The sequence below is a fragment of the Equus przewalskii genome, chromosome 14, assembly GCF_037783145.1.
Source record: "Equus przewalskii isolate Varuska chromosome 14, EquPr2, whole genome shotgun sequence".
In the NCBI taxonomy this organism is placed as follows: Eukaryota; Metazoa; Chordata; class Mammalia; order Perissodactyla; family Equidae; genus Equus; species Equus przewalskii.
The window spans coordinates 52,025,082-52,048,277 of record NC_091844.1 but is presented as its reverse complement, the minus strand read 5'-3'; the positions used below and the strand labels follow the sequence as shown (position 1 = coordinate 52,048,277).

The window sequence follows — 23,196 nt, the reverse complement described above, 5'->3', positions numbered from 1 at the left end:
GATCACTTCAATGTATAGTGACAGAAAACAGATCAGTGGTTGCCTGGGACCAGGGGTGGCAATGGGGATTGACTGTCAAGAGGCACAAGGAGTCTGAAGGAGATGGATGGATGAGTTCTACACCTTTGATTGTGATGATAGCCACAAGAGTGTGTATGTTTGTCAAAACTCATTGAACTATATGCTTAAAATGGGTGCATTTGTTATTGAAGGTAAATTAAACCTCTCTAAAGTTGATTTTTAAAAACGAAAACCAAGGCTGGCCCTATGGCCTACTGGTTAAGTTTGGTGTGCTCCTCTACAGAGGCCCGGGTTAGGTTCCCAGGCATAGACTGACACCACTCATCTGCGGCCATGGTGTGGCAGCAACCCACATACAAAATAGAGGAAGACTGGCACAGATGTGCACTTAGGGTGAATCTTCCTCAAGCAAAAAAGAGGAAGATTGGCAACAGATGTTAGCTCAGGGCAAATCTCCCTCAGCGACAACAACAACAACAACAAAAAACCAAAAAAAGCGTAGGTCAGGAATCTTTCATTGGGACTATAATCCTGTCTGCTGTTTCCACGTGAGTGAGCAAATCACTCCACAGTTGTAAGCCTCAGTTTCTTCAGATATAAAACAGGAATAATAATGGATACCTCGTGGTGTCGTTGCATATTAAATAAGCTGATGATAACACCAATCGTTATGGATGCTTTCTGTGCCAGGCCACTGTTCTCAGTGCTTTGCAGAAATGAATAAATCCCGAGACAGTTTTGAACACTGCAAAGCACTGTACACATGTAAGTGACAGTATTTCCTGCACCTTCAGGTGCTTGTTAAATTTTTTAAGAGGGTAAAATGTGCCAAGAAAAATATAAACGTGAAGGATTGCGAGCAGCATTAGTATGAACTAAGCTACATTCTTCAACCACACAGGGGTAGTGAATGGTGACATGGCCCACAAACCTGCCAGGAGAATCTGGGTATTCTCCCCCAGGGTCCCTTACAACATTGTCTATAGATGTGGACACTACGTATTAGTACCTTTGGGGAAGAGGTGGCGTTTCCTATGCAGCATTTGTCGCTGACGTTCGGTCAACACTTTTGTACCTGATAGGCCAGGCAGGCAGATTTGGCCCTCAGTACAAACAGCTGTGGTATACTGAAGTAGCTAATAATGATAATTAGTATTACTATTGTCATCATCAGTCCCTCATTTTGCAGGTTAGGTAGCCAAAACCCAGAGGGATTGTTCTTTTCCCAAAATCCCCATTCTAGCAAGATTTCCTAATCCTTCCACTGTGCCTCTTTCCAATTCTCTGTGATTTGAGGGTTTCTGAGCTGGGATTCTGAAGAATGAATTTACACGGAATAAAAGTAAATGGGCAGTTCAGAAAACTACCAGAAATTCTAACATCCGTAGACTTTAATTTAAAGGGATTTATTGATTTCTTTTTAATGGGAGCAGAGGGAGCATTCTGGACTGGGGAAGAAGACAGTCTGGGATGTGGGACCCCTTCCTAATTCTTTTATACAGTAAAATAAATGTTAAAGGAACATTTAGAACAATCTAGAAGAGGAAAGAAGTCATAGGTGGGCAGCATCATTGGGCAGCTGAGGAAGAAGGGGTGTGAAGCACCCACCTCGGCTTTTAAGGAGGCTGTGAGTAGGCTGCTGGGGGCCTCTCCCTTTCTCAGCCCCAGCCGGGGAGTGGGGTGGCTTGCCTCTGCCTTTGCTGTGGGTCACAAAGCTTCTGTGGCCCTAAAAGTGGAAGGCCTGGCAGATGACCCAGAAAAATCAAGGATGTTGGTTTCTTAAAAAACTGCTTGTGAATAAAAGCAGAGTATCAGTGGTGGGTCTGCTACCCAGGGCTGCCCTGAGGGCAGGCTTTCTCCGTGCTGCTTGCAGGTACCTACCACCTGGAGAGTTGGATGGAGGAGGCTCTCCCTGCCCCAGGGCCCCCGTTTGGATCTAGCTGATCCCGTTTGGATCTAGCTGATGCCCCACAGGGGGCTTCCTCTCATTGAAGCCTGGGGGGAAAGTAGGGCAGGTGCTGCTGTGGCTCTGCTTACTGCTGGGCCACTCCCTCACCAGACAGCGTTGGGCAAGTCATTTAACCCCTCTCGACTGCCTTTTCCTATATTTAAAATGAAGAGTTGGGTGAGATGATCTCTAAGCCCCTTTCTAGCTGACTTTCCCCCGGCGTTGGCTGTCCTGGTCCCCAGTCCCAGTCGTTTCCCTGCAGACTGCCCTCCCCGTGGAGTCTCGCTCCCCAACCTCCCTGACCTCAGGCTCTGTTTCTCCTCCCCTAGTGTGCACCAAGGGTCAGGTGGTGAGCGGCCAGTATCGGATGCTTGCAAAGCATGGGGGCTACGTGTGGCTAGAGACCCAGGGGACTGTCATCTACAACCCTCGCAACCTGCAGCCTCAGTGCATCATGTGTGTGAACTACGTCCTGAGGTGAGCGTGTGAGGGCCACAGGGCTGGGTGTGCAGCGTGCCCAAGCTCCCCAGACTGAGGATGGCAGGCCGAGGGAACCCAGAGCCTCTCAGAGCCCAGGCACCATATCTGTGAGCTCTTGGCAGTGCTAATTCGCATGACCCAGAGGACTCTCATGGATGTCTCAGGAACAGTGGGACACTTGGAATTTCCCCTTCACAGTGTGTTTTCTGCCTCCTCCCCCTAGTCTGTCATCTGTGTCATGCCTCTGAGCCACATGGGGAGGCAGATAGCACACAGTCGTCACTGAACAAGGAGAAAAAGGGAAGAGACTCACTCGCGCTTTCTGGGAGAAGATGTAACACCTTCTCTCTGTAGCATCTGGGAAGAAGGCTGGAGAAAGTCATTGCTAGGCTGAAACAAACAAAAACAAAAGCCCTCAAACCTGTGTACACCATGCAGCCCATATGCAATAATAACACAGCATCCAAGACAGACATGTATTCAGAGAGCACTCATGGCCTCGCTACCTGCACGACTCCAAACGTCCATTGTGGGGTTCTTTACAAAATGCTGACACAGTGTCCATACCCGTGTTGCTGGCTGAGAGGCTCAGCTGTCAGGGTTTCCATGTGTCTGGGGGAGCAAAAGGATTTTGCTAGAAAGTGTGGAAGATCTGAAATGCCCTCTTGTCCCATTAGTGAGATCGAGAAGAACGACGTGGTGTTCTCCATGGACCAGACAGAATCCCTCTTCAAGCCCCACCTGATGGCCATGAACGGCATCTTTGACAACAGTGGCGAGGTGGCTGCGTCTGAGAAGAGTAACTTCCTGTTCACAAAGTTGAAGGAGGAGCCCGAGGAGCTGGCCCAGCTGGCCCCCACTGCGGGAGATGCCATCATTTCTCTGGATTTCGGTGGGTGCTTCCTCGCTGAGCGGGGGCTCATCGAACACTTTTGGGGTGGAGGAGCTTCTTACCATAACAGGCCTCCCTGGCTCCAGCTTTTCCCTAACCAGAGCTGCCTTCCCTGAGTCTTGCCAACCATCTCTCAGTGGCCAGGCTCTGTGCTGGGCACCAAAGAACAATGCATTCACCTGCCCCGGAGTAAGCCTGTCCTCTTCCCGGCCTTGGAAAGTGCTGAATGAGGTGGGGTTTTTACACATTTTTGCAGAGAGGGCGCATCTCCATCTGGGCCTTGAAGGACAGATTGCTTGTTTAGGGAGAGGGCTAGGTTGAAATAAAGGTAGGAGAAATAATTCCAGAAAGACAGATGGAGAAGAGATTGAGGCCCAGGTTAAGCCCCCCTTTGAGCTACTTCTCTAAAATGTTTGCCTGTCCCATGGAGCCATGAGTCCTTGTGGCCCCAGGCCGTTTTCAGCCCTCCCCCACCCCTATGCTGGAAGCACTCTTGATGTGTACCTGGGAAGCCCCTTCTTCCCCAGGTTGTGACCCACGCCCCCACCCCCGCCCCCGGCCTTGCGTGGCTGCTCAAGGACTAGCTACGCCTCCCTGTGCTAACTCTAGACTGACTGGCCCCTTGAGAGGTGTTCTTGAGAGGCCGTGTGACAATTGCAACTTCAGAGAGTCATAAAGGGCAGCAGGCCCCTCAGTGAGAAGCTTACAGCTTCCTTGTTTTGTGACAATACTGAGGCAAATTACCCAATTCTCCTCTCACAACCTCCTCATCACATTCTGGATTGCTCTTCAAGGAAGATTGGCTCCTAATACATTTAGTCTCTGAAAATTAAATGCTCCAAGAGAGTGTTCGCTTTAAAGGGAATCTGTACATTGACTCATAGCCCCAGTTAAAGGCCCCTTTGTCCCATGTCCTAGCCCCAGGCATGCTTTCTGACCCTCTTAGGACCTTTTGTGCATCCTTTGGGCTTTTTCTGCCCTGGGAGTGAGCCCCATGTTTATGGGTGTTAACCAAGCCAAGCCCTTGTCTCCACAGGGAGCCAGAACTTTGAGGAGTCCTCAGCCTATGGCAAGGCCATCCTGCCCCCAAGCCAGCCATGGGCCGGAGAGCTGAGGAGCCACGGCACCCAGAGCGAGGCCAGGAGCCTGCCGGCTTTCACCGTGCCCCAGGCGGCCGCCCCAGGGAGCACCACACCCAGTGCCAGCAGCAGCAGCAGCTGCTCCACGGTGAGCGCCCCACCTTCGGGTAAGGACTTGGAGAGGTTGGGCTCCTCCTTATGGCTGCTGCCAGATGGCCAAGCAGACTGCCCAGTCAGAAATACTGCCCTCCTCCCCGTCAAGTTATCCAGGAGCCCCCTAGGGTGGCCATGACACTTACCTGCCACGTATTCCAGCTGTTTGCTTGCTGTTAGTATCCATCCCCACCCCCACCTGAATGGTAAGTTCCTTGAAGATGGGGGCCTGAGGCTCAGTCCCTGTGCAGGGCAGGAACCCTCCTGCTTGGGGCGTAGAGATCTGCAGCGTCCAGAGCCCTGCGGCCACGGCCTTTATCTCGTTTGCTCCTCTAGGCAGGCTCCTTTCTGATAGGGAGACTGAGGTTCAGAGAGGTTGATGAATTGACCTAATTCATACAGCTTGTAGAGAGTGGTTCCTCTGTAAATGCTTGTTCAGTGGAATGGAGTTGAATCTGTGGGTCCAGGAATGTATTTCTCCTGCCACCTTGGACTTCTGGGGAGACCAGTGCCATACTCTTGACTTGGTCGCTCTCCTTCCTGGCCCCCAGCCCAGCAGCCCTGGAGACTACTACACATCTCTGAATGATGATCTGAAGATTGAAGCAATCGAGAAGCTCTTTGCCATGGATACAGAGGCGAAGGATCAATGCAGCACCCATGTAGGTGGCCATGGAGATGGAGGTGGCGTGCCAGGCCTGCCAGCTGGCAGGTGGTGGAGGCTCGCATCCATTGTCGCAGCCTTGCCTCTTTGTTGCAGAGACCGGTGGGGGTGCTTGGCCCAGGCCCTAGTCCCTTAAATGGGTGAGAGTGTGGGGAAATGGAGCCTGTGGTCCTCCCCCTCTCCCACTTCTGCCCTCTGTTTTACCCGTGTCAAATCTAGCTGTTTCATTTTTAATTCTCAACTTATGTCCTGCTTCCTGGGACAGCTTCTTAGTGCGCATGAAAACCAAAACTACAACTGAACCTTTCTTAATAAAGCCCTGCATTTGAAAAGCACATCCAGGACCAGCCCAGTAGCATAGTGGTTAAGTTCATGTGCTCTGCTTCGGCGGCCAGGTTCAGATCTTGGGCGTGGACGTACACATGGCTCATCAAGCCATGCTGAGGCAGCATCCCACATAGAAAATCGAGGAAGACTGCCACAGATGTTAGCTCAGGGCAAATCTTCCTCACCAAAGAAAAAAACAGAACAAAAGCATATCCAGAGCCAACCCTGATGGCTTAGTGGTTACAGGTTGGCGCACTCTGCTTTAGCAGCCCAGGTTCAGTTCCTGGGAGCAGAACCACACCACTTGTCTGTCAGTAACCACAGCATGGTGGTGGCTCACATAGAAGAACTAGAAGGACTTATAACTAGAATATATAACTACGTATTGTGGCTTTAGGGAGGAGGGGAAAGAAAGAGGATGATTGGTAACAGATGTTAGGTCAGGGTGAATCGTTCCCAGAAATAAATAAATAAATAGCATATCCAGATTTATAAGACGTTTATAAGCATAGGTAACAATTACTCCCTTCCCAAACATTCGTCTTAGGATTCTGAATGACATCTGACTGACAAATTTTCATTTATACTCAACTTTTCAGGAATGCATTTGTTACATAGGCCAAATGTTCTTGCAAAAACTATGTAAACAGGGACGAGGTGGGTGAATGGGTGCATGTTTCACAAAACTCAAAGGAAAATCGTTAATCTGCCATTTGTCTCAGTCTGGGTGGTTCGTTCCAAATCTCTGCCTTGCTCCTCAGCTTGCATCCCTGCCCTGCCCGGCACACGTTGCAGCTGATCCGCAGAACTTGCCCTCTTTGGTTCACTCTCAGCCCGCCCTCTCTCCTCGGAACTCCTGTAGGGTTTAGGACTTAGTACTCGATCATAACTACCTGCTTCACTCTGTAACCAGGGCATGTAGTTATAATCATTAATAAGCTGATCCCCCAGCGAGGGCATCATTCTCGGAGCATAGAAACTTCTCTGCATCTGCTTCTGAGTATTCCCTGTCATGCCATCACGATCCCGGGGACCTAAGGAGTGATCTCCGAGCATTCGCTGGTTGGAATGAAAGTCCCGCTCCCAGTGCGGCCAGCTGTCACTTTGCGAGCAGTCCACAGATACACCCTGGGCACTTACTGTGTGCTCAGGCCTGTGCTGGTGCAGATGAGGGAGATGAGGACAAAGCTGTCCTTGGCTCCCCAGGAGCCATTGTGTGCACCACAGGCCTAAGGGGCAGTCACTGTGGGCTGGAGTAGGCAGGGATGGCTCTGTGGAGGAGGCAGGGCTTGCTGGGGCCACAAGGGGGAAGGCAGGTTGGACAGGTAGACTGGAGAGAGGAGAGCATTTCAGGTTGGGTGGGGGTGGTGACACCCGTGTGGTGATGGAGGGATGACTGACTGGACCATGGAGATTTGTGGCACAGGCTGAAGAGGCGATGAATGGCATGGAAAGGCTAGGATCCCATGCTAGAAGACTGTGCACATTAGGAGGATGAGTCTGAGTTTTCTTCTGGTGGGCCCTAGGGAGCCCATAAAGGTGTTATAGCGGGGCAGTGACACCGTTAAAGTTGTGCCTGAGATGAGTGACGCTGGCAGGGGCCGGGAGGGAGGAGGGGCTGAGCTGGAATGGTGTTTGTGAGGTGGCACCAACCTCTCAGCTTCTTTGCCTTTGCTGTCTCTCCTCAGACGGATTTCAATGAGCTGGACTTGGAGACGCTGGCACCTTACATCCCCATGGATGGTGAAGACTTCCAGCTCAGTCCCATCTGCCCGGAGGAGAGGCTCTTGCCGGAGAACCCCCAGTCCATCCCCCAGCAGTGCTTCAGTACCATGACGAACATCTTCCAGCCACTGGCCCCTGTGGACCCTCACAGACCCTTTCTCCTGGACAAGTATCAGCAGCAGCTGGAGAGCAAGAAGATAGAGCCCGAGCACCGGCCCATGTCCTCCATCTTCTTTGATGGCGGGACCAAGGCATCCCTGCCATTGTGTTGTGGCCAGGCCAGCACCCCTCTCTCCTCCATGGGGGGCAGATCCAACACACAGTGGCCCCCTGACCCGCCATTACATTTCGGGCCCGCGAAGTGGCCTGTTGGGAATCAGCACACCGAGTCCTTGGGGGCATCGCCACTGGGGCCCCCTGTCACCTCACCCCATCTCTCCATGTTCAAGAAGAGGTAAGTAGCAGAGCCCTTGGTTGTATCAGCAAAGGCTGTGAGGAACAGGAACGGGACAGAGAGGCACCCACTGGGGGCGTCTCTGGGGCCCCAGAAAGGCTCCCTGCCCGTCGCGTCCTCCCTCTGCACAGTGGTCTGATACCCCGTTAGCCTGCTCTGAACTCTGGAAGCCCAGGCTTTGGGGGAGTCACTCGAGGGATGTGAGGCCTCCAGCAAGACATGTTTTATGAGGGCTGGAGGAGACCAAGAGGGGACTAAGGACAGGAATAGGGAGAGAAGTGGCTTGTCGAGGGCCTGGGCCACCAACATCCTCCATTCACACCACTCCTTCGAGTGCCTTTCTTATCCACAGGACACAAAAAATTATTTGAGTCACTCTCCATTCTCTCCTGAAACCCTGGTTGAGAAAAGCAAACAGATGCCTGTGCTCTTGCCCTGCTTTTGGCTGCCCAGGGTCACCACAGCAGCCCCTCTGGGCAGTGCCCAGGGTCCAGCATTACCTTTCCCACCCTGTCCTCTCCCGGCTCCTTCAAATCTCCCCAACAAGCCCCGTTTCAGCCAGCTGGGAGCTCACTGGGCTAAGTCACGGGGGTGGTCTGTGACTTCTAGCCCTCAGGACCCCTGGGGCACTTGCCCGTGGCAGAGCACCCTCCTTGGTCCTTAGTGGGGAGCAGTCAAGGCAGGGCCGGGGAGAGACGGGGCAGAAGAAACCCTCTAAAGACTGATGTCACCTAGCTGGACAGCCACAAACGAGGTCAGGCCTGAAGGCTGCCTGGATACAGCTGGGCGGGTGGGCAGGCAGGTATAGAGGGAAGGGCAGGTGACTTGAACCAACCGGCAGCTTCTCGCCAGGTAGAGGAAACTGAGGAAGGGAGGCCAAGCCACCACCTCCTCTGACACTCTGCCTTTGGGTCTTAGAGCCACCACCGTCCTACATATTAGTTCTGGAAGGGCCCTCTGAGGGCCCTGAGATCAGATGAAGGCGCTGGGTGGCATGGGGCTCCAGACCCCCTCACGTGCCACTCTCTGGGGCTTGGCAGGTCTGCAAAGGGCTTTGGGCCTCGGGACCCAGACACGATGAGCCCGGCCATGATAGCCCTCTCCAACAAGCTGAAGCTGAAGCGACAGCTGGAGTACGAGGAGCAAGCCTTCCAGGACATGAGTGGGGTGAGCCATCTCCTGCCGGTGTGCTGTGCGTCCCCTCCTCAGCCCCTGGGGTGGGCCGGGCAGGAGACTCATTCTGGCTGTGAGGGCTCGGAGGGCCAGCCAGGGGCAGCAGGGAAGGTGGGGCTGTGGCCTTTCAGAGAGAGCGCTCACCAGCCCTGTTCCAGGCACAGCGGCTCTGCACCCCTCCCCAACCCCGACTCAGCTGGGGGACTTGGTCCCCTGGCCTTCTTCCCTCTACATCTGCCCTTCCCACACCCAGGCGGATCCACCAGGCAGCAGCGCGTCACACTTGATGTGGAAAAGGATGAAGAGCCTTAGGGGCGGCGGGAACTGCCCTTTGATGCCTGACAAGCCACTGAGTGCAAATGTCCCCAGTGGTGAGCAGCAGGCCTGGGCCTCCTGGGGTTCTGGGGGGAGGGCGTTTGCAAGTGGAAGGGCTGGGGGCCCAGGGGCCCATCCTGGTTCCTCCTCCCTCACCACCCGCCTTACCCGCCTCTCTGAGGCTTGTTAGAACAGGATGGTGTCCTCTGCCCCACCTTCCACATACCTGACTTCCCCATTTCCGCTCTGGCTTGGATGATGCTGTCAGAAATCTCTGGGCTCTGAGACCCTGGGGGCTGCCTTTAAGCTCCTTCTGTAAAGGAAGGAGGATGCTAGGGGCTTCACGCTCTCCCCCGTCCCTTGGGCTAGCATGCCCTCACTCTCTGGTGTTGGTCTTTCAGATGAGTTCACCCAAAATCCACTGAGGGGCCTGAGCCAGCCCTTGAGACATCTGCCACCACCACCACAGCCGCCATCTGCCGTGAGCCCCAGGGAGAACGCCAAGAGTGGGTTCCCCCCACAGTGTTATGCCCCCCAGTACCAGGACTACGGCCTGCCCTCGGCTCACAAGTTGTCAGGTGGGTGCACTCAGGAACTGGATTCCCCATGCCAGGGTCTGACGTGTGTGGGTGGGGTGAGGGCCAAGAGCGGAACATCACAGGCGGCAGATCTCGGCTCAGTACAAGGATGAACTTGCTGCCATGAGAGGCAGCTCTGCAGACAAAGGCGAGCCCTCCTCCTCTGGAAGTACTGCAGCGGGGGCTGGAAGGAACCCACCAATGATCAGGTGACATCCAGGGCTCTTTGGACCCTGAGAGTCCCTGAGCCTTCAATTCCAGCTCAGCTCTGTACTTGCTGGAAGACTGAGCAAGCCGCAAGTCTAAATGAGAGGTCTGCATGCCGAGTATTGGCTTCAGGTACTCTATGAACCCACGAGTTTCTTTGAACTATAGAAACCGGGGCAAATCACATTCTTTCCACTCAGGTCATTTCTGACCGTGAGGAGGGGAAGAGAGCATTAGAAGGGATGGTGAACAAGTATCCATTGCTACTGTGGGGGCTGCAGAGAGGCGTGAGGTCTGGCCCCATCCACAAGGGAGCAAGGTCAAGTAGGGGAGGCAGGCATGGACCCTAGAATGTTCCAGGGTAGGGATTAAGGAGGGAAAGGGCACAGAAGCTAAGGGAAGGGAGAGCAGGCGTCTCACAGTAGAGGGGCAGAATGGAGGGCTTCCAGCCTGTCCTCGAACCTGGGCCTGGCCTTCCCTGGGAGAGGGGTCTGGGGGCTGGGATTTTTCCCTTGTCTTCCTTCTCAGTGGGAGAATGGCCCAGGGACAGTAGGACGGGCTGCTGAGGGTGACCCTGACACAGGACTATCAGGCCCTTGAATCTTGGAGAAGGACCCGTGTGTGTGTGTGTGTGTGTGTGTATATAATGTGTGTGCACACATGTGTGTATTGTGTGTGTGCGCACATGCATGCATGTAGCAGCTGGTTCCGAATTCCCTCTCTCCACGCGGCCTTCCTCCCTGCCACCAGTGCGTGCTGGGCACTGTCGGCAACCCCAGGCCTTATGCAGGCTCTGGCTGACGACCCGTCCTCCAAGGCAGCCAGGGAAGCCTCCGCTGGGGCTCCTCCCATGCAACCCACTCTCCCCTGACCCCTCCCTTCCTGCTGTCTGCTCTGTGCTCTCTCTCCTTGGATCTGAGCACCCCACCTAGTGCGATGCGTCTGGAGGCAGACACCTTCTCTGCTGGGTCCACCCTCTGAGCACGGAGTAGGTCACTTGGGAAAGAAGACACTGAAGAAAGACTGAAATTAGGGCCGCCCCACTTGTGCCCCCAAGTCACAAAAATTGAAAATGCCTCTGGCTCCCTGCATGCGCCCTCTCGTCCCTGCTAGCCTCTTCTGGAATGGACCCTTCTCCGAATGTTTCATTTGGGTTTTTAAAATACGGTACCAACCATTCTTTCAGGCATGGCAAGTCGGCTGCTCGGGCCTTCGTTTGAGCCTTACCTGCTGCCCGAATTGACCAGATATGACTGTGAGGTGAACGTTCCTGTGCCAGGAAGCTCCACGCTCCTGCAAGGAGGGGACCTCCTCAGAGCCCTGGACCAGGCCTCCTGAGCCAGGCCCTTCCACCTGGGCAGCCACCCCTGCCACCAGCGTCCCGCCAGCTTCACTCTCTACGTCTGTTTTTACAACTAGGTATTTCTAACACCAACACACTTTTTACAAGATGTACCTACCTGGCCGACTTGTCCAGGTCACCAAGTAGTGGCCTTTTTCTGAAGATGCTCACTTTATCATCCATATTTTAAAAATACACAGTTGTTTTATCTGCTACATTTTGCTCTGTCAATGAAAATGTTCTTAAATTTTGTAAGATTTTTTTTTCCCCAACTTCAATTACTTCTAATTTATATTATTCGTAGGTCTCTCTCTCTCTCTCTCTCTGTCTCACACACACACACACACAACGTCCATACTAACAAGTTTGGTGTACGTTGTCTTGTAGAAAAAGCTTTGGCTTCATTTGACTAAAAACATTTTGTTGTTGTTCTTGCCAAAGAGAAAGAAAAATAATGTTGATCTCCAAGCTTGATTTGTGGCCTCTCCCTCTCAAAGCCCTTCTCCTTTCTTTTTCAAAAATAATCACCATATTGTAAATTTTAGCCTTTTTTTTTAAAAAAGCTGACTCTTTGCTGTAATTTTGACATGACTTTTTCGAAAAAGAAGAAATGTGAAGGGTGAACTCCAGCGTATGTGGTTGGTTATCTGTGAAAGTTGCACAGTGTGGCTTTTCCTAAACTGTTTGGTATCCCCCACCCCATTCGGTGGACATTTTTTTTTATTATTATTCAAAAACATAACAGTTTTTTAAAAAGAAAATTTATATCTGGATTAAGTGTTTAGCATATATATGGGTACTTTGTAATATCTAAAAACTTAGAAACGGAAATGGAATCCTGCTCACGAAATCACTGTAAGGTCTTTCTTAAGCTGTTCCTTCTCCTTTTCCTGGTGTCGCTGACACTGCAGAATTGTACAGTACTCCCACAGGCCTGTACTAACACCTTGGCTCGAGGTCGCTCTCTGTTGGCTTTTTGCTTTTGGGATATGCTGTAGGCATGACAACCAATCTGAGAAGTGGAATCTTTCCGTGGCAGCATTGCCAGCTGTCCTCTCCTCGTGTTCTATATGTATTATGTATGTATGTATGTATGTATTATTATTGCTGCCAAGAGGGTCTGATGGCACGTATCGGGTAGCGGGGGTGGGGGTGGGGGGACCCTAAGGGACAGAAAGTGCTTTAACTTTTCTTAAGGTTTTGTTGCTAGCCCTTCAAGTGCACTGAGCTATGTGACTTTAATGGTCTTTCATGTGGCACATTTGGATATTTCCAGAACTAACATGAGATGGTTTTGATGGGAATTCATGCAAGAAAGTGAGGATTCAGAAATGGTGTAGTGATCCAGTCCACGTCCTCCCAGCTCACCACCTTGGAGCCCATGGAGCTGGACTGAGAGGGTGCAGAAAGCGGGGGCAACTGGTCCTGACCAGCCCCAGCCCCATGCGCCTTCCTTGGCCCGTCCTCGGATCGCCATGCAAGGCCGAGGTGCAGTGGCCCCCGCTGGCGAGCGGCAGGCAGGCCTCCGGGGCAGCCCCCAGCCTCAGGCCCTCCCTGAGGTCTGCCTGCCACTTGAAGTGACTTGTATAGGTAGGAAGCACTGAAAATAGAGTGTTCTCAGAGCACCTTGTAACTCACTGGGTAAGAGGGTAATACCTTTTGGTTTTTACATACCAATCACATGGAACTTTTCTGTCATGGATACAATAAAGACATTTCTAGAAACACACAGCACAGCAGTCTAAGATATAGCACAGCAGGCTAAGAACTTGGTAAGCCTGGCGGGACTTACTGCCAAAAACAAATCAAAATTTAAATTTCAAAAGAAATCTAAGTTATATGAGAAATTAGCTGGTCACTGTGTTGCCCAAGTCATCCTTGAGCACCACAGCTTTGCCCCAACTTGGCGGCAGAACTTGAAGGGTTACCGACACGTAAATGCCAGTGTTTGATTTCCTGTGTGTGTTGCCTCAGCATTAAGGGCATTTTACCCTTGCATTTTACTAAAACACTCTGAAAAATATTCCAAGCTTCGTATTAACCTTACCTGTCAATGTAACGACTTCATGAACATTATTATATTGTCAAATTCCTACTGACAACGTTATTACTATACGGGAGCTTAACTTTATAAAGAAATGTATTTTGACACTGATATCTTATTAAAGTATTCTGATCCTACCACTGCTGGTGGCTCTTGTTTACTGTGGGTTTATCATGGGCTACCCTAATGTAAAGTGAAGTATTTATTAAATAGTTTGTAAAAAATGAACGTTGGCATTGATCTTTGTGAGACAACTGAGACCAGCTGACAGGACGATGGGTGAAAGAAGACAAGACTAATATTAATACTTGGCAACTACCCGAGACTGGGAAACCATGTTGCACTGTCCATACTTGTGCAGGTATTTTTCTATCTATCTGCACAGGGCCCTTTTTTGTGTTCTCTGGAGGACCCAAGGAAAGGAGTCATGGTTCCTGCCTTCTGAAAATTACGTGAAGCAATTTGAGAGCTGTGCTGGTCTATGTGTGTCTACACTCTGCACTTTGGGATGAAGGTTCTGAAGGGGGAGGGGCAGCCTGGTCTCTTGGGGTCAGAGGGAGCTTCAGTTTGGAGGTGGCAGGGCTCAAGCGGGGCCTTCCCAGGTAGAACGAGGATGGGAAGGCCAGAGATCACCTCAGCCGCAGACAGAGCACAGCGAAAGTCCCGAATTGGACATGGGCATGAGGGGTTCCCTAATTCACATTTTACTTTTCCAAATCATGACTTACTTATGAACAGGCAGCCTCTGCTCACAGTCCTCCATCCTGGAACCAGCACTCCAGCGCCGTGCACTTAGTTTGCCTGAGAACTCGGTCCTCACAGTGTGGTCTCACATGTTGCCCTGTTAGCTCACGCGATCCTCAGGCTGAGCACTTCTGTGAGCACCCATTTCACAGATGAAACAGTCAATTCAGTGGTTTCTGCAAGTCACACCCTGTTAGTGGAAGAAATGAAATGTAAACCCAGTCTTGGCTGGCGCTGCTCTACCCTCAGAACCGACTGTGCTTGCTGGGAGGTATATTTTATGGCAGGGCTCTGTTTACATTTCCAAGTAGAACATTCCTGTCACTATTACTTTAATCTTTAGACCTCCTTCTAGTTCTTTTGCTTACTCTTCCCATCTCTTCTCTTCCCAAACTTGGTGTCGGGACCTTCAGATTGGATTTTCTGGACTCTGTCTGGCTCCCACTCACCTTTGCCTGCCATCTTGGACTTGCAGGAAATACCACCTGTTCTTTTCTGAAGCTCTTCTGTCACTGACACCTTCAGTGACACTCTCAGCCTTCCTTCAGGAGCAGATTGCCTTGGAGCACTGGCACTGGCAAGTTCAGGACTCAGACCTCGATGGGCGCTGTCCTGACCCCCTAATCTTTGAGTGAGGCCTTTGCCTGAAGGCTATAATTGTGTCCTCCAGCCCCTGGGGCTGCAGGAGCTCCAAGCTCCTACTGCTTCCATGTCCAGCAAGCCAGAGGGGAACATAAGTGGGGAGCATACTGAGGCCACTGTCCCTGATGGATTAGAGGAGGTCGCCTCTCCAAAGCTCTCAAGCCCTAGACATGGGCCCCGCACAAGCCATCCCCTACTTCCTTCATGTTTTGTCTTGAGCAATCCAGTGAAGACTCTGACTTAAATGCTGATTTCATATTTTACTTATCAAAATGCAAGTGGCTTAAGAGGAGGTATGTACTTGCATGGCCATGTGCGCAGGGCCAGAGGCAAGGCCCTCGTGTGGAATTAGCAATCGTTCAGCCATGGGGGTTCCTCCTGATTACTAGATGAGGTTTCCTCTTGGCAGGCAGACCCCATCGGGATGTGACACCTTCCCAGCACCTGCCTTGGTTGGCAGCCTCCAGATGAGAAGTCTCCCTGGGAGGGGGATTCAGAGCCAGAGCTGAGGAGGGAGGCAGCCCAACCTGATAGAGAAGGGCCCCCTGGCTCCCTCTGATCCAGGCAGGGCAGACTCCTGCCCAAAGCGTGGTCTCTGAGGCACATTTCAAATTGGGGATGGGAGGGTGATAGGTTTTACTGCAGACACAGTGCAGGCCCATTTCCTTCACAACATGCAAGATTCAACCATCTACAGCCCTGCTCTCCTGGGCCCCAGCACATCCTCTGCTTTTCGTGAAAAAGTAGTTTTATCGGGAGGCCCTTATGAGAGTGATCAGGTTAACCTGGTTCTTCCCTTCTTGAGGCAGGGGTGGTTCCAGTAAGACATTCGAGGTACTTGCCCAGAATGACTCAGGATACTGAAAAGGACCTAGAAATGATGTAGCTCCACCCCATCTTTTATGTTTTTTCAACCTGCTCATGTTAGAGATGCGGAGAGTGAAGCAGAGGGAGACAAAGTGGACTTTCCTGCAGTCACGCGGGAGTGAGTGGCAGGGCTGGGAGCAGAACCCAGGCCTGCATTGTAGGGACTGAGGCTGAACTCACTATAAGTGAAAGGAACCAGTGTCCCTGCCCCGAGGCATGTCCTTTGCCTATGACGTCAGTTCTCAATTTCTCCACCAGTCTGCAGACCTGCCCACCGCGGCCCTTTCCCTACCGCCACCTCATAGGTCTGCAGCCTCTCCCTTGTCTCTTCCCTCAGGGCACTTTCAGTTCTTCCAAAATAATCATGATCACAGCATGACCCTCATTTCTTCAAAATATTCCTTTGAACTCCGTGGCCCCTATGGGAACTGCTTGGCCTCTCTGTGACCTCGGTGAACTCTAAATCAATTCCTTCACTTTTAGATTGAACTTTCCTTGGCCTCTCAGGACCCAGGAGAAAAGGGGTTTTGAAGTACTCCCCTAACTCTACTACACACACACACACTGTTTTTTTAATGATACGTATTTGGTGGAGTCATGATCTCTCTCTCCAAGAGCTTACCAGCTAGCAGAGGAAACAGAAGCACTCCTGGGTAATTCAGGATGTCTATCTGAGATGGTGCATCATGATGGAGGCCCATGGCCCACATTTTCCCAGGCAGTCCCAGTCTCAGAGATCGTGCTTCCATGTCCCCAAGTGTGTGCTTGTACTTAGACTAAGGACCCTCATCCCGGGTTCAGAAAGCATGAAACTTACAGAAGCAAATGTGCCTCTAGTTCCCTTAGGGTGGACTCCACATCCTGTGGGAGTTCAGGGGAGGCCAGGAGAGATCAGCCCGGGGCCTTAGGAGTGGAGAATCCCCCCACCTGAGCTGGAAGAGAAGATTGGAGAGGATGGGTGGGCATGGGGGACAGAGGGAGCCGGGGGGGGAGGTAGGAGAGGGAGGGAGAGGTCATTCTAGGAGCAGTGGATGAGGGGACAAAGGCACGAGACCAGAATAAGCAGCACATGCAGGAGACCCTGGGGACCGGGCAGCACAGGGAGCCAGGATGGACGGAGAGGGCAGCAGGACAGCCTGGCCACCTACAGCACAGCCTGGAGGCAGACAGACCTGGGTTCAAATCCTGGGTCTGCTGCTTGTAGCTATGTAACCTTGGAGAATCCCCTTAATATCTGAGAGCCCATGTCTGCTTTCCTGTGGAAGGAGCATGATAATTGCCCCTATCTCACAGGGTTAAGGTAAGTTGTACTTAACTCCATGAGAGTGGATGAAATACACCTGTGACATAAGAGCATGAACAAAGAGACAAAGAGTAGAGACTGAAAGTAGAGCCCTGGGCCATGGAAGCACTGGTAGGAGTCAGGCAGAGCAGGAGCCAGCAGAGAGGGTGAGTGGGAGTACTACGGAGAAGGAAAAAACCCAGGAGTGTAATACCCCAAAAGCCAAGGGAAGAGGGTGTTTCAGGAAGTGGGAGTAGTTAACTGGGTCACACGCTAGACTGAAAGGCCAGGCAAGACGAGAAAAACTTGGCTCAGGGTTTGGCAACATGGAGATCGTCATGGGCCTTGACCAGAGCGGTTTTGCTGAAGAGTTAAGGACAGCCGCTTGAAGGGAGCGGACTGAGGAATGAGCTGGGTGGGGTGGGGGGATAGAGAACACAGCAATACACAACACTTGCCAAAGGTTTCCCTGTGAAGGGAGGCAGGGAAAGGGAGTGGAGCTGGAGGAAGGGGTCAGGGGAAGTTTGTTTGTTTTAACATTTCATGAACTTTTATTTTAGAATAGTTTTAGATTTACACAAAAGTTGCAAGAATATTATAAAGAGTTTATTGCTAACATTGCTGTGGTACATACGTCACAACTAAGAAGCCAATAATGGCATGTTTTTATTATCTAAAGTCTGTACTTTATTCAGATTTGCTTAGTTTTTACCTAGTATCTTTTTTTCTCTTCCAGGATCCCACCCAAGATACCACATTACATTTAGTTGTCCTGTGTCCTTAGGCCTCTCTAGATGGTGACAGTTTTCATGGTCCGTCATAATAGTCACTCAGACTTTCTGGGTTGTTGATGACCTTGACGGTTTTGAGGAGTGCTGGTCAGATATTCTTAGAGGATAGCATCCTTCAGTTTGCATTTGTCTGATTTTTTTCTCATAGTTATACAAAGTTTATGGGTTTGGGGGAGGAAGACCACAGAGGTAAAGTGCCATTCTCATCACCTCCTATCAAGGGTACATGCTATCAGTGTGACTTATCTCTGTTGACATCAACCTCGATCATTTGGCTGAGGTGGTGTTTGTCAGTTTTCTCCACTGTAAAGTTATTGATTTTTTAGGGGAAGCTATTCTTGAAGATGAGCTATATTAGGGAATGTTTGTATGGTGATGGCAGAGGGAGAAATTGATGAAGGCAGGAAAGAGAAGGCATAACTGCAGGAACAGCATCGTTGAGAAGGTGGGATGGGCACCAGTAGGATCCACTGCACCAGGGAGTGGTTGGCTGTGGATAGAAGCCTGGGTAGTTGATCCTTTTAAAGGAGGGGAGACAGAAAGTGGAGTGAGGATGCCGTCCGTCAGGAGGAACTGGTGGTGGGAAGATGATGAGCAACCTCCAGTTCTAGTCGTTTCTGTTTCCCCAGTGATGTATGAGGCAAGACCATTAGCTGAGAGAAAGGGAGGCGCTGTCAGAGTTGTTGTTTTTTTTTTTTAAAGATTGGCACCTGAGTTAACAACTGTTGCCAATCTTCTTTTTTGTGTGTGTGCTTTTTCTCCCCAAATCCCCCCAGTACATAGTTGTATATTTTAGTTGTGGGTCCTTCTAGTTGTGGCATGTGGGACACCACTTCAATGTGGCCTATGAGCGGTGCCATGTCCGCGCCCAGGATCCGAACTGGTGAAACCCTGGGCTGCCGAAGCGAAGTGCACGAACTTAACCACTCAGCCGCGGGGCTGGCCCCTGTCAGAATTCTGATGAAAGAGAAGTGTGGAATAGTCATTTTAGGAGGTCGGATCAATGGCTAGTATTAATGCTCAAATGATATTTTGCTTATAAATTGACCCATCGGCACAGTTGTATGTTTTTCTCCAACCACATGTTTCTACTTTAATGGAGGCAGAATGAGTGGATAGTTGAGTTTACTAGGTTGGGGTTCAGCTGGCACAGTATGTTAGAGGGAGTCTCTGTTTCCAAGAGAAGGACTGTTATGATGGACCTTGGAAACTAAGTTCTGTGAGAAGGAAAGAAAAAAGAGGAAGAGGTTGATGGTCAGTGAAAAAATGGTAGGCTCAGTGAATTAGGTCCTAATGAGGTCCAAGAGGGGTCGGAGTGAGGTGCAGAGAAAATGAACCATGCAGAGAGTCATGGTCAGAGAAGAAACTTAAAACTGAGATTTCATGTGTACTTACATATGACCCAGCAATACCACTTCTAGGTATTTATCTTAAAGAAGTGAAACTTCTAAATTCACACAAAATCTGCCCAAAAATATCTATAGCAGGACTATTCATAATCACCAGGAAATGGAAACAACCCAAATGTCCTTTAACAGGGGTATGGATTAAAAAACCTGTAATCCATCCAGACGATGGACTATCACTCAGCAATTAAAGTAAATAAACGACTCAAGCAGCAGCATGGCTGCACTGCAAAGGTATTATACTGAGTAAAAGAAGCCACTATCAAAAGGCACATTCTATATAATTCTGTTTATATGACATTCAGGAAAAGGCAAAAAATACACGAACAGAGAACAGACCATTGGCTGCCAGAGGTTGGGGGTGGGGGAAATTTGAATATAAAGGGGCAGCACAGGGGAGTTCTTCCGAGTATCGGAATTGTTCTATATCCTGTCTGTGGTGGTGGTTACGAGAATCTGTGCATGTACAAAAAAATCGCAGACTGGCACATCAGAAAAAGAACTTTACTATAGGTAAATTTAACATGTTTAAAAATAAAAGCAAATTTTGAGATTTTTTTCAGAGGTGGCTGCAATAACGTGGAAGAGAAGGTCTGAAGAAGTAGAGGAGACAGGATGTTGTCAGGGTTGACCAGGTGGGTGTTACGAGGACACTGAGTGGAGAGGCGGAGGAGAGAGATGAGCTGGGAACTGCAGGAGGAGTGAGCAGAGGCTGAGCTGACAGCTCTGAGGAGAAACAAGAGTCCAATGACATGAGTGGGAGGGGAAGGGAGAAGTCTTTTGGAAGCAGCGTCATGAAGCTAGGAGGACCCCCTCCACCTCCAGGCCCTGCCTGACACCTGCCTGTAGGAGGGAGAAACAGGCCTCTCCCCGAGGGCTGCAGGGAGCAGGGGCCCTCGGCAGAGAGCTGGGCTCCTGTTACAGAGGAAAGTGAAGGCACATCAGGGGATACGGGAGGATCTAGGAGGTGGCTGATGGCAGACAGAGCTCCAGAGAGTGTGGTGAAAGATCGAGACGGAGGGGACGGGCGGAAGATGCGAGAGAGTGACAGACACGCAGAACTGTCTGAGGACAAGGGCCAGTGGTGACACATGACCTGGAAGCTTTGGTCTGCCACTGGTGATTGAGGTAAAGAGAGTTGGGGAGAGGGTGTATCATCCTGAGGGTCTTGGAGATTTGAGCCGGAAGGCTGGGGGGTGGAACACTCCTGCAGCCTGCAGGGGCAAGGCAGGGAGGGACAACAGCTTCTCCACCAGTCAGAGGAGCCTTCTAGACCCTCCTTATACTCTGCAGCACCTGGGGACCATCAGACAAGTGCACTCATTGAAGGTGAGGTGGGGTGGTTGCTTTCTAAGGCCGGTGTGAGGGTGGCCAGGGGGAGGCTCCCTCCCTCTCTGCCTCTCAGGATCTTGGTTTCAAACCCTATGGGAGGGCTCAGCACTTGGAGGAATAAAGGAAGACAGCTGCATTTGGAGGACCCATTGGCTTCAAACAAAGGGATGTTTTGCCGTCCTCATTAGCCTGGTTGAGGCGAGGGCAGCTGAGCGTGAATATTGACATAGTTTTAGAGGCCTAGCTTAAAGGCCAAGGCAGGGCTCCGACTAAAGATTCAAATCTGGATGAGAAAGATGACTCAGACTGGGACAGGTTGGCCTGGATGGGTGAGGGAACTTCAGGGTATGTGCAGTCACTCCTATTGCAGCTAGGCTGACCAGGGCGGCCTAGGCCTTGAAGGTTGGTTTTGCCCACCACCTGCATACCAGGCATCCACAGGTTAGGCACCAACTCTGAGCCTTGCTGGGCTGTGCTCAGGTCCTGGGACCTGAAGTTCTACAATACCAAGGGGTCAGCGGCAAACCCAATATATTATGTCCCTCTCTGGGCACCATACTTTCAGGAAGATATAGCTAAACAGGAATTTGTTCACAAAAGGTGACTAAAATGGTGGTGGGGCTCAAACCATTTTACAACAACTGACTGGGGAAGTTGAGACAGTTTGTCCTGGAGGAAATAAGATTTGGGAGAGCTCAAAAGCCTACCTTCAAACATCAGGAGAAGCATATTGTGTAGTTTTTCCGGGTGGCCTCATGGGTTAAGAACTAGGCTCATAGGTCTAGAAAAACACAGTTCAGCTCGATGCAAGTATGCACAACCGTAACCTCTGCCTCCCCTGATGTGTCAGTGTTCGCCTGCTCAGTATAACCAGGAAACAATACCTTTACTTTGATCACCAAAGAAAGCTATTTAGAGGATGATGCCTTCTAAGGATATCTGGCAAAGATAAAGAAAAACTATATTTCCAAATCTTTGCTCAGGTCTTTGCATAAATAAAGCCTGGCCATCAGACAGAGATGGCCCTGTGGAAGCCAGGATGAGCAGAGAGGAACCAGCATCACCCCTTAAGTGTTATCTCCTGTCTGGGCAGAAGAAAGTGCAAATTTTTTTGAATTTAGATTTAAAAAATGTTTTTCTTAACATGGATTTATCCTGCATGGCCTCTAAGAATTACTGCTTCTCTCTGGGAGATACTGTGGAGTCACATCTGAAGTCAGCGAGTGAAGCAGAAACCAGCTGAGTCAAAATTACCCTTGAGCACCCCGCAGGAGGTGTGACCATGCTGGAAACTGCTGCCCCACCTCTCAGTCCACCCAGCACAGCCAGTTTTTCCTTCACTGTTAGAACAATCACGGTTTCTTCGGATGACCACCAGATGAAATAGTTGGCTTACATCTAGCGACCATGTTGTATAGAAAAGGTATGTCTTTAAACACAACTATACTCAGTAAGCAGGATGCACACACCTGGAGAGGGGTGTGGTGACAGACTCCCTGAGGAAACATCCTACCAAACAACTCCCATCTCATCCTACCTCAGGGACATGTGGTCCTTTCCTGGGATGCTCAATGGGCATAGTTACCCACATTCAGAGGCAGATCGAGATGTCAAGGGGCCTGTTAATTGTATGTACCCTTGACATGATGTGATAAAAATGAGACTTTAGCTCTGTGGTCCTTCTTCCCAAAAACCTATAACACTATCTATAAACAGGAAAAACACCAGACAAATCCCAATTGGGGGAGATTCTACAAAATACCTCACCAGTATGGCTCAAAATTGTCAAAGTTGGGGGTGGCCCCATAGCATAGTGGTTAAGTTTGGTGTGCTCCCCTTTGGCGGCCCGGGTTCACAGGTTCAGATCCTGAGTGTGGACCTACACCACTTGTCAGCCATGCTGTGGTGGTGACCCACATGCAAAATGGAGGGAGATTGGCACAGATGTTAGCTCAGGGCCAATCTTCCTCAGCAAAAAAACAAAACAAAACAAAACAAAACCTGTCAAGGTTCTCAAAAACAAACGAGAAATTATCCCAGCCAAAAGAAGCCTAAGGAGACATGATGATTAAATATAATGTGGTTTTTTGGATGGGGAAAAAAGAACATTAGGTAAAAACCAAGAAATTTGAATAAAGTGTGTACTTTAGTTAAGAATGATGTATTGGTTCATTAATTGTAAGAAATATACCATACTAATGCAAGATGTTAATAATAGAGGAAAGTGGGCACAGTGTAGATGGTAATTTTCTGTACTGTCTTTGCAATTTTTCTGTAAGTAAGAAACTATTCTAAAAAAATCAAGTTTAATTAAAAATGGTGCCTGATAAAAACAAAGAAATGTAGGAAGGAATGAAGAGCAAAGAAAAGGATAGATAAATGAGTAAAGCTAAGTGAATATTGGTGTTAAAACAATAATAATGATAATATATTGTGAAGTTTAAAATAAATGTGGAATTAATATACATGAAAACAACAGTACAAAAGGCAGGAAGGGATAAATGGAGTTAAGTGGCTTTTAGTCTTTGTATTTTCTGGGAAGTGGTAAATGTACTAATTTCTATTAGACTTTAATAAGTCAAGGATGCATGTTGTAATCACTAGGGCAATCATGAGAATAACTGTAAAACAATGTGTAACTAACAAGCTAATAGAACAGGGAAATCTTTAAAAAATACATGATTATTCCGAAGTGGATGAAAAAGGAGAGAAAACGAACATAGAATAAGT

The 23,196-nt window shown here is 50.0% G+C and overlaps 1 protein-coding gene across 4 annotated transcripts in view; it reads left to right on the top strand.

Moving 5' to 3' along the window:
• Positions 1-13,539, top strand: part of EPAS1 (endothelial PAS domain protein 1) — an 87,039-nt gene extending 73,500 nt beyond the window's left edge. Inside the window, exons 8-17 of one of the 4 annotated variants that reach the window (XR_011526106.1) lie at positions 2,299-2,446; positions 3,127-3,341; positions 4,378-4,568; positions 5,125-5,235; positions 7,253-7,743; positions 8,784-8,910; positions 9,170-9,287; positions 9,633-9,809; positions 11,203-12,860; positions 12,918-13,539. Coding sequence is in view for 2 of the 4 variants with exons in the window: in XM_070572755.1 (XP_070428856.1) it covers positions 2,299-2,446; positions 3,127-3,341; positions 4,378-4,568; positions 5,125-5,235; positions 7,253-7,743; positions 8,784-8,910; positions 9,170-9,287; positions 9,633-9,809; positions 11,203-11,354 (1,730 nt within the window). In the remaining 2 variants the exon portion in view is untranslated. Of the gene's footprint in view, positions 1-2,298; positions 2,447-3,126; positions 3,342-4,377; positions 4,569-5,124; positions 5,236-7,252; positions 7,744-8,783; positions 8,911-9,169; positions 9,288-9,632; positions 9,810-11,202 lie in introns of all 4 variants that reach the window. The other 3 variants (XR_011526107.1, XM_070572755.1, XM_070572756.1) reach the window with 3 other exon arrangements.
• The last annotated feature ends 9,657 nt before the right edge of the window (positions 13,540-23,196 follow it).